The sequence below is a fragment of the Carassius auratus genome, linkage group LG28B (assembly GCF_003368295.1).
Source record: "Carassius auratus strain Wakin linkage group LG28B, ASM336829v1, whole genome shotgun sequence".
Classification (NCBI taxonomy): domain Eukaryota; kingdom Metazoa; phylum Chordata; class Actinopteri; order Cypriniformes; family Cyprinidae; genus Carassius; species Carassius auratus.
Window position 1 is genome coordinate 3,655,460 of NC_039293.1, and position 16,087 is coordinate 3,671,546.

Here is a 16,087-nt window from a genome sequence, read left to right on the forward strand (position 1 = left end):
TCCTCCCGGCCCGGTGAAACACACCAATTTGAAAAACTAATGGAATGCATAGTCGATATAAAAAACTGGATGACGAGTAATTTCTTACTGCTAAATTCTGAAAAAAACAGAGGTGTTAATTATAGGACCTAAAAACTCTGCTTGTAATAACCTAGAACACTGTCTAAGACTTGATGGTTGCTCTGTCAATTCTTCGTCATCAGTTAGGAACCTAGGTGTGCTACTTGATCGCAATCTTTCCTTAGAAAGCCACGTTTCTAGCATTTGTAAAACTGCATTTTTCCATCTCAAAAATATATCTAAATTACGGCCTATGCTCTCAATGTCAAATGCAGAAATGTTAATCCATGCATTTATGACTTCAAGGTTAGACTATTGTAATGCTTCCCATAACACCTGATGTACTTGCTACATCATTAGAAGACTGGCATCTACGCTAATATTTGTCTGTTTCTCTCTTGTTCCGAGGTCACCGTAGCCACCAGATCCAGTCTGTGTCCAGATCAGAGGGTCACTGCAGTCATCCGGATCCAGTACGTATCCAGACCAGATGGTGGATCAGCACCTAGAAAGGACCTCTACTGCCCTGAAAGACAGCGGAGACCAGGACAACTAGAGCCCCAGATACAGATCCCCTGTAAAGACCTTGTCTCAGAGGACCACCAGGACAAGACCACAGGAAACAGATGATTCTTCTGCACAATCTGACTTTGCTGCAGCCTGGAATTGAACTACTGGTTTCGTCTGTTCAGAGGAGAACTGACCCCCCAACTGAGCCTGGTTTCTCCCAAGGTTTTTTTCTCCATTCTGTCACCGATGGAGTTTCGGTTCCTTGCCGCTGTCGCCTCTGGCTTGCTTAGTTGGGATCACTTCATCTACAGCGATATCATTGACTTGATTACAAATAAATGCACAGACAGTATTTAACTGAACAGAGATGACATACCTGAATTCAATGATGAACTACCTTTAACGATCATTTTGCATTATTGAGACACTGTTTTCCTAATGAATGTTGTTCAGTTGCTTTGACGCAATGTATTTTGTTTAAAGCGCTATATAAATAAAGGTGACTTGACTTGACTTGACAAAACAAACTGTGTGATTTAATTGGTCAGATGACATAGTTTCACTGTTGTATCATTTTCTAGTCCAAGCAGTGCATAAAGCGGCTGAGTGAATGAGGTCTGGAATCTGTGTAAGAGACTCATTGTGTCAGAGACGCTGTAGAAGGACAAAATCCCTGCGCTGTGATCCACATACACTCCTATTGTACTGGAGATATTGACTACAGGAAGGACAGTCTCTGTGTTATTGTGCCAGAATGAGCAGTAGTCTGGAGAGCAGAACAGACTCCAGGACTGATCGTTACGTCCAGCAGCACTCGGAGGACCCTCTTCCTTTCTGCTGATGCTCTTATATGTCACTCCTATATCTACTCCTAACCTCCCATCACCAGTCCACTCCACCTCCCAGTAGCAGCGTCCCGTCACACTCTCTCTACACAGTGCCTCGGTCCAACAGTCAAATCTGTCTGGATGATCAGGATACGACTGGTATTTGTCAGCAAACGTCAACACTGTTTTTCCCTCAGACAGATGGAGCCAGTTATTCACTGAATTTGGATCCACAGTCAAGAGGTGGAAATCTAAAGAAGATACCTGATTAATTATTTTCATTTTTTGCTAACTGTGCAAAAAACATGCATTTAACTGGTAACAGTATGTTACTGCTAACAGTAATGTGTTAACAAACTGTGTTACATGACAAGCATTTGCACTTATGAACTCTATGAAGCATGTGTTGAACGTTTTAAACACTTTTGTGCTGTAGATAAAATGGCTACATAGTCAAAACAATTAAAATTCTCAGCAACCAAATGTGTTTTTCACTACTGTAAAGCGCGGTCACTGATCATCACTGTGCACCGACACAACATAATAACATTTGTATATTATTTGAAGCCTGCTAACTTACAAAAACAAGTGAAAACAATCCTATATCATTGATTTAGTTAAAAACAAAAACAACTCACTTTGTAGAAACTCTTCTCTGGCCTGATATTCAGGAGTCAGAATGATCTGTACAGTTTTCACTATGAATATCAAAACACATCTGCAGTTTAATTCTCATGTCAAGAGGATATTAAATCAACAACTGTTTTTATATTTACTGAATGGTTCTGAACATATTTCTGGGAATAAATTAAACCTATTAAACCTCTAGAAGACGACATCTCTGCCTCCTCTTTGCAGAACTGCTGCAGTTTGTCTCTGAGTTGAGAAACTGATTTCTCTTCCTCATCAAATGAGAGACGAGAGCTGACAGTGAAGACATCTGTAGATCAAGTTAGAGAGAGACCAAACTCTACAAACCCAAAGACAGGATCAGTATATAAAAATGATTTCTGAAGGATCGTGTGACACTGAAGACTGGAGTGCTGAAAAATCAGTTTTAATAAAAAATAAAAAATAAAATAATAATAATAATAATAATATTATATATATATATATATATATATATATATATATATATATATATATATGAACAGTTAAAACATTCAAATCAATACACTGTTCATCGTAAATGACACATTTATACATAGAAAACTGAAAATTGTTAATTTGTGAACTGCACACTTGTAAATAACCTATGTGTACATTAATTTAAACAATGACATATTTTACCCCCTATTTGTACTTCTGTATATGGTGCATTATTTAATTTTCTGTTTTTTCTATATAAGTCTTATATTACAGTAGTGTTCCTGTGTATAATTCTTGTGTATGTCTGCACAATCATGTATTTATTTCACTATATCTGCACTTTCTTCTGCACTGGAAGCTCCTGTCACCAAGTCAAATTCATTATGTGTGTAAACATACTTGATAATAAAGCTCTCTGATCTCTTGACAAGGAGGAAAATGTGTAGGGGGCATAAGGCAAAGTTGGTATAGGCTGTATGGTTTTCTGTTTTTTTTATTTTTATTTTTTTTATGATCACTGACAGCAATTTCATTTTGCCAATAAAGGCTTTACTGCAGCAATTCTGTCCCTTTTCTTTTATATTCCATAAAGTACTGATTCTGTGCGCATGGTCAAATTATACTTTGCCCTTTATCAGTGGCGCACGAGATGTGATGACAATAATAAAGTGTCATTGCATTATAATGTTTTTGTTAACCTATTCAGTTGAAGCAACTAGATGCAGTGCTGCTACGATGTTCAATCAAAATATCTCGGAAAAAGAGAATGTGGAGAAGATCTTGTTTACATCAAATCTGAAACCAAGCCATTTACACAGAACGCTTATTTCATGCATTTTCTAGAAAGGGACATCTTCTATTACCCTTGCACTCGCGTCTCACACAATAGAGCCGCATGTTTAGAAAGCCATGTAAAATGAAGGTGGGTTCACTTTTTTTAAAAACATATCTTGAGACTTTATGGTGGGTTTTCCCCATCCCACTGCATCTCATGTTTAAATGAAAACTGTACTCTGTGTGATTGGCTTTTACCCCTTTGTATTAAACTATGCATGTACACATGGTGCTGATTTGTTTATTAGTTCTTTAAGCTACTCAATTATTATTGGTTTATAAACATTATAAAAAAAATTATGCACTTTTTTCAGAGTCATATTTTCTTATGTTTTGAATAAACGTGCATTGGTAATATTTTGCCCAATGCGCCCTCTTGTGGCCTCAGGAGAGAAGCCAAAAGCTTTTCTTCACCCTAACTAAAATTATGCACTTTAAATTCGAATATAATTCGTATTTTGATTTATTTGCAAATTCGAATTTAGTTTTAATTTAAAAAAAAAAACTATCATACAAATGGATTGAACTACTTAAATTAGCGAGTATACCAGGATTGACAACATCTGGTGTGTACCTTGCAGAAGACATTTTGTAAAAAGAAAAAAAAGAAAAAAACAATTGCACACACACACAAATACAAACACACACACACAAAAGATAATAATAAAAAATTAAGCTGTCATTTAAGTATATCCATAAAGTCAAAAGGTAATCTAATAATGTGTTCTAAGTTTAAATATTAGAAAAATAAATACATATTAGGACATCTTGCTCTACCAAATCTGTACATCTCTGTAGAATGATCCTTCAACAAAACCGAAACTAACGCATTCAGAATGAGACTCAAAACAGCGTCAGAACGTGAAGATCCTCTCGATAAAGAGCAAACAGTGTGTGTACTCACGGATAACTGAGAGAGGGACCCAGCTGAAATTCACACGAGGAGGCCTTATTAACTCGATCCCAGGGCACAGTTACGTCTAAAACCTGTCCCTGCTTTTTAGTAAACTGTAGCAGGAGAAAATATCCACAAACATCGCGTTCTGCGTCTGCGTGAACGTGCGCTTTCTGCTCGTGTAGTCACCTGACCTACATTAAAGTTACAAAGTTCATCAGTGTTAATATCAATTATAATATATTTTGAACAAAGCACATGAGTTAAAAAAAATGCCAGTGTGAATTTTACGTATTATGAACATGCAGAAAAATACAATGTTTTGGAGTAGCAGGAATAATGAACCCACCCATGACAAAATGCAGCTTTTCAAAAGTTCACTCACCCTGCACTATGAATTATTACTTACTGTATTTATTAAATGTGACAAATTCCTTATTCGTTTGTAAGGGTAGTCTTGCTAATGTGCACGTGACCTAGTGGGCGTGTTTACTTTCAGTTTCATTCTCTGCCGCTATCTGCTATGAGTGTAAATGCGCGTGCATGAATGTATTGATTTATCTGTTTCTTTACTTGTCATATTGTGATAATGTTGCCGCTCCATGTCTGATTGGTGTCAGCAGTCCATAGTTCAGTTCATACAAAAAGAATGCATAAAGAGGTATTCTGAGGTAAATATTTATGTTTACTGTATACAGTTGGATTCTGATATTTTATTAGTTTATTTCAGACTAAACCACATTTTGCCACCTCTGTTAAATTAATACCCGTACAATGCTAAGTGATGTAAAGTGACACATCCTGAGGAGATATATGATCATGATATTTTAATGTTAATAATACCACAATAGATGCAATATTAATCACACATGCATATTTTATTTTTGATAGTGTGAATTATGTGAAATGCAAAAGACAATGCTTTTGATATAAAGGCAAGAATAAGTTTGTGAGCCCCTTTTCTACATCATCCAATGTGAATGATTATTAATAAAAATGTTAAAAGTTATTTTATTTGTGTTAAGCATTTGTGTCAGATTGTGTTTGTCTACAACTGTAAACTGAATTAAGATCAGACCAAATTTATAGGAGTAATAAATGCATAGATCCAAATATTTACATTTAATTTACATTACTCTCTCCCTTCCTCTTGATGCTCTTATATGCCACTGATATACCCTCTCCTGATGTCCCATCACCAGTCCACTCCACCTCCCAGTAACAGTGTCCCGTCACACTCGCTCTACACAGTGCCCATCAAGAACAATTTAATTTAAGACTGCAACTCAAAACTATTTTAACAAAGACTATGAAAAAGAAATGGAAAAGTATGGATCTGAATGTGCAAAAAAATGTATAAGGTATACATTATTTACTGTGTAATGTATTATGTTATTACCTATAAACAATAACAAATTACTGTATTTTTTCTAAAAGCTTTAAATTCATGATAAAATATTATGACTTGTTGTGTTACAAATTTAAAATATGGTTCATGTAAGATGTAATTTTACATCTATCAACAAATACTCTATCAAATAATCTGAGTTGGATGTATTGTGCATATATAAGTAAATAAATTAAATGATTCCTTGACTGTAGGTCTATGCAGGAGGCGCTGGTTTTCTGCTGTACTGTGTTTCCTCGCCGCTGGGTGGCGCCTGTGTTCACTTTTATTCTCCTCTGAGGCGCTGTACTCAGTTTTGATGATGTGTGATTGTCATAGACAGTAAAAGGTGATTGTCCATATTAAGACAAAGACTTGGTTAAACACGGTGTATATTCTGTCGCAACTTATTTGCTGAGAGACATAATGTCCTAAACACAGTGCACAAACATGTTTCTTTAACAATTTGGGAAACATTTATTTTATAGGGGTGAAAATCAACTGCAAAACGTAGGACAGTCTTGTGTGTGTTATCAATCAGGTTGTTCTTGTACAGGTTAAACCTTAAAGTATGCCACAGTTGTGTCGGTAAAGATGCTTGACACTTACAAATGATTTCTTGGGGGTGGGGGAAGGTTTTAAAAAAATGTTCAGTACGCTAAATCAGAAACATAAAACAAACCTTTCATCAAAGTTGTCATAAAACTTAAAACTAAAAAGCGTTCTTAGGACAACTGAGTAACTTTCTGATCCACTTCAAATGTTGACTACTGTATTAATAATACTAATAACAATCGATTCGATCTGTTTAAAGCAGAATAGTCCTAACCGAAGTAATGTCAGACAGATGAAGTATTTGTCTGAGAATAAGAATGATGACATTCAGCACAACTTAAGTCACTTAATAAAATAATAGTAAAAGCGAATCTCAGTTTTACACTAATTTTTACACACTGAAAGACAGGGAATAGATGAGCTCCAGTGTAAAGCAGATACAGTATTGTTCAAAATAATAGCAGTACAATGTGACTAACCAGAATAATCAAGGTTTTTCGTATATTTTTTTTATTGCTACGTGGCAAACAAGTTACCAGTAGGTTCAGTAGATTCTCAGAAAACAAATGAGACCCAGCATTCATGATATGCACGCTCTTAAGGCTGTGCAATTGGGCAATTAGTTGAATTAGTTGAAAGGGGTGTGTTCAAAAAAATAGCAGTGTGGCATTCAATCACTGAGGTCATCAATTTTGTGAAGAAACAGGTGTGAATCAGGTGGCCCCTATTTAAGGATGAAGCCAACACTTGTTGAACATGCATTTGAAAGCTGAGGAAAATGGGTCGTTCAAGACATTGTTCAGAAGAACAGCGTACTTTGATTAAAAAGTTGATTAGAGAGGGGAAAACCTATAAAGAGGTGCAAAAAATGATAGGCTGTTCAGCTAAAATGATCTCCAATGCCTTAAAATGGAGAGCAAAACCAGAGAGACGTGGAAGAAAACGGAAGACAACCATCAAAATGGATAGAAGAATAACCAGAATGGCAAAGGCTCAGCCAATGATCACCTCCAGGATGATCAAAGACAGTCTGGAGTTACCTGTAAGTACTGTGACAGTTAGAAGACGTCTGTGTGAAGCTAATCTATTTTCAAGAATCCCCCGCAAAGTCCCTCTGTTAAAAAAAAGGCATGTGCAGAAGAGGTTACAATTTGCCAAAGAACACATCAACTGGCCTAAAGAGAAATGGAGGAACATTTTGTGGACTGATGAGAGTAAAATTGTTCTTTTTGGGTCCAAGGGCCACAGGCAGTTTGTGAGACGACCCCCAAACTCTGAATTCAAGCCACAGTACACCGTGAAGACAGTGAAGCATGGAGGTGCAAGCATCATGATATGGGCATGTTTCTCCTACTATGGTGTTGGGCCTATTTATCGCATACCAGGGATCATGGATCAGTTTGCATATGTTAAAATACTTGAAGAGGTCATGTTGCCCTATGCTGAAGAGGACATGCCCTTGAAATGGTTGTTTCAACAAGACAATGACCCAAAACACACTAGTAAACGGGCAAAGTCTTGGTTCCAAACCAACAAAATTAATGTTATGGAGTGGCCAGCCCAATCTCCAGACCTTAATCCAATTGAGAACTTGTGGGGTGATATCAAAAATGCTGTTTCTGAAGCAAAACCAAGAAATGTGAATGAATTGTGGAATGTTGTTAAAGAATCATGGAGTGGAATAACAGCTGAGAGGTGCCACAAGTTGGTTGACTCCATGCCACACAGATGTCAAGCAGTTTTAAAAAACTGTGGTCATACAACTAAATATTAGTTTAGTGATTCACAGGATTGCTAAATCCCAGAAAAAAAATGTTTGTTCAAAATAGTTTTGAGTTTGTACAGTCAAAGGTAGACACTGCTATTTTTTTGAACACACCCCTTTCAACTAATTGCCCAATTGCACAGCCTTAAGAGCGTGCATATCATGAATGCTGGGTCTTGTTTGTTTTCTGACAATCTACTGAACCTACTGGTAACTTGTTTGCCACGTAGCAATAAAAAATATACTAAAAACCTTGATTATTCTGGTTAGTCACATTGTACTGCTATTATTTTGAACAATACTGTAAATCCACTCTGAACCAGTTCTGCAGTGAGACGGTCGTGTGCGCGCTCTCGTGGACGAGCTCAGTACTGTCAAAACAGATTGTAGACTAACATTTTATAATCTATATTCTATAATCTATAATAATATAATATGATCTACTCAGTGGCGTAACGAGCCAACACCGGGCCCTTAAGCAGGATTATCAAGGCGGGCCCCCCTACTACAACACGTGATGACGCTACGCGCACAAAAAACAAAAAAACAAAAAAAAAACTGCTGGTGTCGGCGCACCATAATAACACATTGTTACTGTTACTGTCACTGCTATATACACATAGGCATAGGTCCAAATACATAAAAAAGATGCTCACTTACATTATTGCTGCATTTTCCGGGCTTTCCTCTGTGCGAAGTTGTCAATCATATCCTTAAGGTCCAGATTGCGCGCACGGGCATTCTCAATTGACAGTATGGCAAGTCCAGAGAGACTACTCTGTCCCATTGAGCTCCTGAGATAGCTTTTTATCAGTTTTAGTTTTGAAAAGACCGCTCTGCAGAGGTCTATGTCACTGGGATGGTCAGAAAAATCATGAAAGCAGTGCAAACCACTTTTGTGTTTATAATTGTACGACTCCATGTCGGTCTCAAGTTCAACGTTTTTTACTGTTTTGCACGATGTTCACCCTGGGATTCCCCAGTTCCATTTAGAAACAAATTACATCAAATTCATCATTGTTAATTTCAAACATTTATTTAATTTTCAGTCAAATATGCTGTTGTCATTATTTATTCAAATCAATTCACAAAAAAATTAAATGCGATCAAACTAAAAGTAGTCAAATGCGATAGGGGGACCCGGCTGTCAATCAAGATCTTCCAGTAACACGGGTGGGCCCCTGATTGGTCCGGTGTGGTGAGAAATCCAGTCCCCCCGCGAAATCGAGTCCGCTTAGGACCAATGCGGTAGCTGTTTTAAATGCCTGATCAAAAGTTGTTATCGCGATAACTTGTTGTATGGCTAATCGGAGCTGCGGTAGCTTGTTGTTTCAAGCTAAAATAATTTAGTAAAAGCAACATACAGAATGTAATCGATCAAAATGTTTTTAAATGTCATAAAACTAGCAACATCTCATAAATAATGCATAGTTTTAATATTCGGTTACTAAACGCCTCAGCACAGCTTTTGAATATATTTTCCAGTTTTAAAATAATAATAATAATAATAATTCAGTTGTGATGACTAAAACACGTTTAGCCCACAAATTCAGAAGATTGTGGGATAGTAGAAAGATAATTAGTAATAAAACGAACCTACGTACAAATATAAATATATATATATATATATATATATATATATATATACACACACACACACACACACACACACACACACTTTGATTTTTATTTATTTTGACTTATTACCTAATTCATGTAATTTTTTTTACATTATTTTCAATATTGTAATAAGTACTTATGTTGTTATATATGGTTTTTCTTACAAGCAGTTCATGTATTGCAATTGCTGATTGTATATTATTTAAGAAACTATTGTTTTCAAAGAAAATCATACAGCAATTATCACACTACATAAATTCATTATGATGACAGAAATTACAATTGTAATTGACTTTAACTCATATAACACAGTACATAAAATATTACAACATTTACTTGTACTATTACAAATCAGTAATAGTAAGTGAATAATGGCTGTTTGTGCACTGAAAGTAACTAAAAATACAGCTAGTTTATAATTGTTAATTATAACTTGCATTTATAATATAATTCTACACAATGTTTTTTTACATATAAATGTTCAAGCAATATGCACACTATCAATGTAAGACATTTATACATTTTTCAAAATGCATAACATTTTCAAAGAATCTTTACAGAAAGACATACTGTTGTGTCTATATGGTCAAAAACACCCTCACTGTTTTAATAGTTGGTGCTAAATGCATTAGTCGTAATACATACAGCAAGCAAGCCAAAGGCAACGGTGGTTAATAAAGAAAAATCTGTAAGATGTCGATACTGGAGTAAAAAAACATTTGGAGAAACCAGACTAACCAAAAACACTGGGGACCAGTTCTCCTCTGTATATTTAGTCTAAACATTTGGTACAATATCATTGGTAGTTAGCAGTGTTACTGCATTGATTCAGCTGTAAGGTTAGAGGTTAATTGTGCCATGTACAGGCAGCAACATTGTTTTCTCTGTGGCCCAGGTGAGGCATGCAGTGGCAGTGAAGAGTGCTAAGGTGCAGTCATCCATTCATAAATGCTTCCTTTTTTCGCTGAAACTGGAAACAGTTCATCCTATGTGAAGTCCATTGTGGAAGATTGGGGAATCATCAGTCTCAACGTAACTCGAGAGCATCTCTGGACAGAGCTTCTGTGGTAAAGAAAAATATAAAAATGTTTAGGAACTGTAATATAACAATTTTTTTCCTCTCTGCCTTTGTAATATACTGTATGCTGGAAGACATTCTTGACATCATACAGAACGGGTTCAGAATACAACAGAAGCAGGAAACATCAAAAATCAATGTTAACCGTAGAGCATCGGTTTACAATTCTTGCAAAAATCAAGTTATGATTTATGTGTGTGTTGTTATAAAAACAATCAAACAGACATAAATGTAATCTGTTAAACTCCGTCTATTTTGCATTCAAACATTGCTTTAAATAAAGAGACAGGTGATTTATTTGAGCAGAGCTTGTTTTCTGCCCCCACTATTTGGAAAGGCTAATACGAAAATACAAATATTTTCTATTAAACAAAAAACTGCTGCAATGAAAATCTCCTTTTGATTTATTGTGCCTTAATTTACTATTAATTTCATTCATAATTATTCACTTAGGCCTACTGAACGCTATTATAAAAGTATATGTGTTTGTTTATGTTAAATAAAAGATAGACATGAGAAAAGAGTCGTATCTTCACTTAAAATGCATCTTGAACAATCGGGTCCCACCTAGCGAGGACCCCTAAGATGGCGGCCGTCGCGATGCCTGTGCGCAGGACGCAACGGAGGCACTTGTCCCGAGCGAAGGACACGAGACAGTTACTAATGTACACTAAAAATCTTCGTCAGATTTGAGGTCGTATTAACTACCTGCAAAATCCGTTCATATGAGGAAAAAATAGCAGATGGAGTTGATAAAACGCCTGAACAATGAATACAGACCTCATCGTCAAAGATCGCGAGAAAAAAGGCTTGAACAATCGGGTCCCACCTAGCGAGGACCCCTAAGATGATTCATTATTATTATCACTACTAACGTTACTACTATTATTTGTGTGTGTATTGTCAGTGTCATATTACTGTACAAGGACAGTGGATAATATTAGTAGTTAATAAGAAAATCAGCTCAAATATTAATCGCCCCTCCCCTCCACACCCAAATGCCTGCGTGTGCTGGACGGGATTAAGAACACCTCTAGTTCTGTCATACTCGTCCACAAATCACACGAAGAGTTTTAGTGTGAATTACTACCTGTCTTGTGTCCTTCGTGACAACTGCCTCCGTTGCGACTTGCGCACAGGCATCGCGACGGCCGCCATCTTAGGGGTCCTCGCTAGGTGGGACCCGATTGTTCAAGATGCATTTTAAGTGAAGATACGACTCTTTTCTCATGTTTATCTTTTATTTAACATAAACAAACACATATACTTTTATAATAGCGCTCAGTAAGTGAATAATTATGAATGAAATTAATAGTAAATTAAGGCACAATAATTCATAAGATTTTCATTGCAGCAGTTTTTTGTTTAATAGAAAATAGGATATATATATATATATATATATATATATATATATATATATATATATATATATAATTATTATTATTATTATTATTATATATATATTTTTTTTTTTTCTTTCGTTTTAGCCTTTCCAAATAGTGGGGGCAGAAAACAAGCTCTGCTCAAATAAATCACCTGTCTCTTTATTTAATGCAAAATAGACTGAGCTTAACAGATTACATTTATGTCTGTTTGATTGTTTTTATAACAACATACACATAAATCATAACTTGATTTTTGCAAGAATTGTAAACCGATGCTCTACGGTTAACAGTGATTTTTTATGTTTCCTGCTTCTGTTGTATTCTGAACCCGTTCAGTATGATGTAAAGAAAGTCTTCCAGCATACAGTATATTACAAAGGCAGAGAGGAAAAAAATTGTTATATTACAGTTCCTAAACGTTTTTATATTTTTCTTTACCACAGAAGCTCTGTCCAGAGATGCTCTTGAGTTACGTTGAGACTGATGATTCCCCAATCTTCCACAATGGACTTCACATAGGATGAACTGTTTCCAGTTTCAGCGAAAAAAGGAAGCATTAATGAATGGATGACTGCACCTTAGCACTCTTCACTGCCACTGCATGCCTCACCTGGGCCACAGAGAAAACAATGTTGCTGCCTGTACATGGCACAATTAACCTCTAACCTTACAGCTGAATCAATGCAGTAACACTGCTAACTACCAATGATATTGTACCAAATGTTCAGACTAAATATACAGAGGAGAACTGGTCCCCAGTGTTTTTGGTTAGTCTGGTTTCTCCAAATGTTTTTTTACTCCAGTATCGACATCTTACAGATTTTTCTTTATTAACCACCGTTGCCTTTGGCTTGCTTGCTGTATGTATTACGACTAATGCATTTAGCACCAACTATTAAAACAGTGAGGGTGTTTTTGACCATATAGACACAACAGTATGTCTTTCTGTAAAGATTCTTTGAAAATGTTATGCATTTTGAAAAATGTATAAATGTCTTACATTGATAGTGTGCATATTGCTTGAACATTTATATGTAAAAAACAAACAAAAAAAAACAGTAGAATCATTATATTATAATTGCACGTTATAATTATATAGCAATTATTGCTATCTATATAAACTATCTAGCTGTATTTTTAGTTATTTTCAGTGCACAAACAACCATTATTCACTTACTATACTTAATGGTATAAATATAATAGGCATACTGACATACTTCATGTAAAATTGATATAAAATTCGTTTTACATAAAATAATAATATATCTGTATATAATACAACAATAACACGGTTCTGCACATCAATTGTGATATTATATAATTTAGATTAACAATATTAATTTACACACACACACACATCGAGTAGCTGTATGCTATGCTGATACGCAAGTAAAAAAAAAAAAAAACGAGAAATGTTTGATTTCACAACCTATAGCGCGTCGGCTATATACTAGCCTATGAAACAAGTAATTTAAAGTACATAAATGGTTATTATAGCAAAGTTCAAACGACAAAAAAAAAACGCGATTTAGCAGGAATTGTAATCAGGCGCTAAAAAATAATACCCATTAAATGTTCGTTGAGCCAATGGGATCACTCGGGGTCCTAAGCGGACTCGATTTCTCGGGCGGACTCGATTTCTCATGACACCGGGCCCATAAGCAACCGCTTACCCTGCTTACCGATAGTTACGCCTGTGGATCTACTCTACGGCGCTCCTAATTTTTCACACAACTAAAAATAGAAAGAAAAATTATTTTCATCAGTGATTATTAAAATCGCTTAACAAATGACAGTGATGTGCATAAATTAAACAGCCTTTTTGTATTCTTCTATAACACTGCAGTGACGCGCGGGATTTCTTCTGACTGACTAAATAATGAAAGCGAACATTTGGATTTTCAGGGGAAAAAAATAAATAAAATTATATATATATAGTAAACATTTGGGAAAGACGTTCTTCGGTGAACGAGATGTTGAGGTAGACCAGGGTTATTAAAGTTAGTTTCCTCTTAGAAGCGATCATTGTGCAATGACTTTTACAGTTTGATGTTAAAAACAAATGATTTTACAGGACTAAAATATATTTGTTAAATGGTTGAAAGCAGTGGGCTCATTTTAGCCCAAGTCCAAGATAGTTTTGTTTTTAACTGTAACTTAAAAAAAAAAAGCCAAGAGCTCATACACTTGCTAGAAGGGTTTTGAAAAAGCCATTTTATTGCATCATTACACCAACGATTTATGACAACTCTCTCCAGATATAATTAAGGAGTTGCAGAGACAGAGAACATAACATCACAAAGTCATAATTGGGAGACGATGAGAATGAGAGAGAAAAATGCTCCATCTATCCTTACATAATCAATAATAGTAAATTTCTCTCACTTCCCAGCAGTGTGCGCGAAAACAAGCAGAAGCTGAGCACGAGCTTCGAGGAGGAGATCGCTGTCGTTCAAATCCGTTCTCCTTCGCTCTTTCAGAGAATCAAATATGACGTCACAGAGTGTTACACGTGATCAGAGGTAGTCATGGAAGCGTTCCATGTTTTTTAAAAACTCCCGCCAAATGGTCGATTCCCGCGCAGCCGTGCTCAGCGTTTACAGTGTGTGCGTGAGAGAAACCGTCAAACCCTCCACCAATCATGCTCTGAACATTAACAAAGACACATTTACTGAAAAGTAAAGAGGAACAGAACATATCCAAATAGTAGATTTAAGGCGATAGTGCATAGTGCATGTCTAAATGAGTTCGTGCATTGCCTACTTGATCCTTATTCCTTCAATCTGCTGCAACAGTGCTAGAAACCCCTTCCATTTATTGCTCAAAACAGTCTTTGCCATTTCATGTGCATATACGGTAGCATGAAAATCTCTAATATTTTCAGTGCTGGTTTGATTTACTAAGTATTCATGTGTGAAGCCCAAAAGCGTAACTGTAGCATAGTTTCTATAATTCTCATCACAATCTATTATTTACCAGCAGAGGTGCAAGAGAGCAAGCGCTATGTTCATCCTTATACCATTATAAAAACGTACAGATAAAATACAGTTTCATAGAAAGCAATTTTGCTTTGGTCCCCTTCAATAAGTTCTCTTCTTCACCATTTTTATTTTTTATCCTTTTACTTCAGTTAGAAAAATAGATCCGGAATCGGGACTACAATTGACGGAATGCGCCCTTACAAAAATATCATTCCGTTCTTTTTCTATTCTAGACATTGACAAATTTGGTCCTCTGTGTGAGTGAAGCTGTCGTGTGTGTGATTGTCAGGAGAACCATTGTGTGTGCGCGAATACACTATGGCACTAAAATAAGAACAAAAAACTAAAATCGACGAAGTATCTCTGAGTTTTCGTGAACGTTGTCGTCCAAGACTTGTGTGTATGTGTGTGTGTGTGTTTGCGAGGGAATGCTGCTTTTCGGCTTCTTTCACTCGGGTTTGGGTTCGGGGGTTTCGATCTTGGACTCCGGGTCTTCGTCACTCTCGATTCCCGAGCGGCTGACGATGCGGCGCATGGTGAAGGGCAGATCACCACGTCTGGACACAAAAGACACACATTTCAATGTCAGATAAGCATTTGATCACATGCATGCCTTATTAAGACAACATACTTTAATTGCGATATTAATAAGAATTATAGAACAACTGAATAATAGCGTATAGAGTATAGCGAATAATAGAAGTATAGAGAAATGGATGAAATAATAGAAATGGTACATTAAATTAATATACGAACATAATTTGTAGTCATTGGAATTAATATTAGGAATTTCACCATTTTAGCTATAGAAAAATTCTTGTTTGTTTAGTTTTCATTTTATCAAGAATATTTTAATTTATATAATACATATGATCGAGAAACTATGCAAGGCAAAATAAACCATGTGAATGATTTAATGTTATAAATTAATTTTTATTTTGTTCATTTTCAAATTAATTTGAGTGAAATGTTGTCTTAGCTATTTATAGAAGTCGTAGTTTAGTACTTCAAATTAAACCAAAATGTTTTTTTTTTAAATGTCCATATAGTTTTTAATCAATTTCTTAAACTAAATTTCAGTTTTAGTCGTAGCATTTTAAA

The 16,087-nt window shown here is 35.7% G+C and overlaps 1 protein-coding gene across 3 annotated transcripts in view; it reads right to left on the reverse strand.

Moving 5' to 3' along the window:
* Positions 1 to 15,389: 15,389 nt before the first annotated feature.
* LOC113067755 (myosin-9-like) overlaps positions 15,390 to 16,087 on the reverse strand; it is a 30,388-nt gene continuing 29,690 nt past the window's right edge. For all 3 annotated transcript variants that reach the window (XM_026240209.1, XM_026240208.1, XM_026240210.1), the window contains one exon: positions 15,390 to 15,543. In XM_026240209.1, coding sequence (XP_026095994.1) covers positions 15,435 to 15,543 — 109 coding nt within the window. In that variant the 3' untranslated portion in view covers positions 15,390 to 15,434. The remainder of the gene's footprint in view (positions 15,544 to 16,087) is intronic.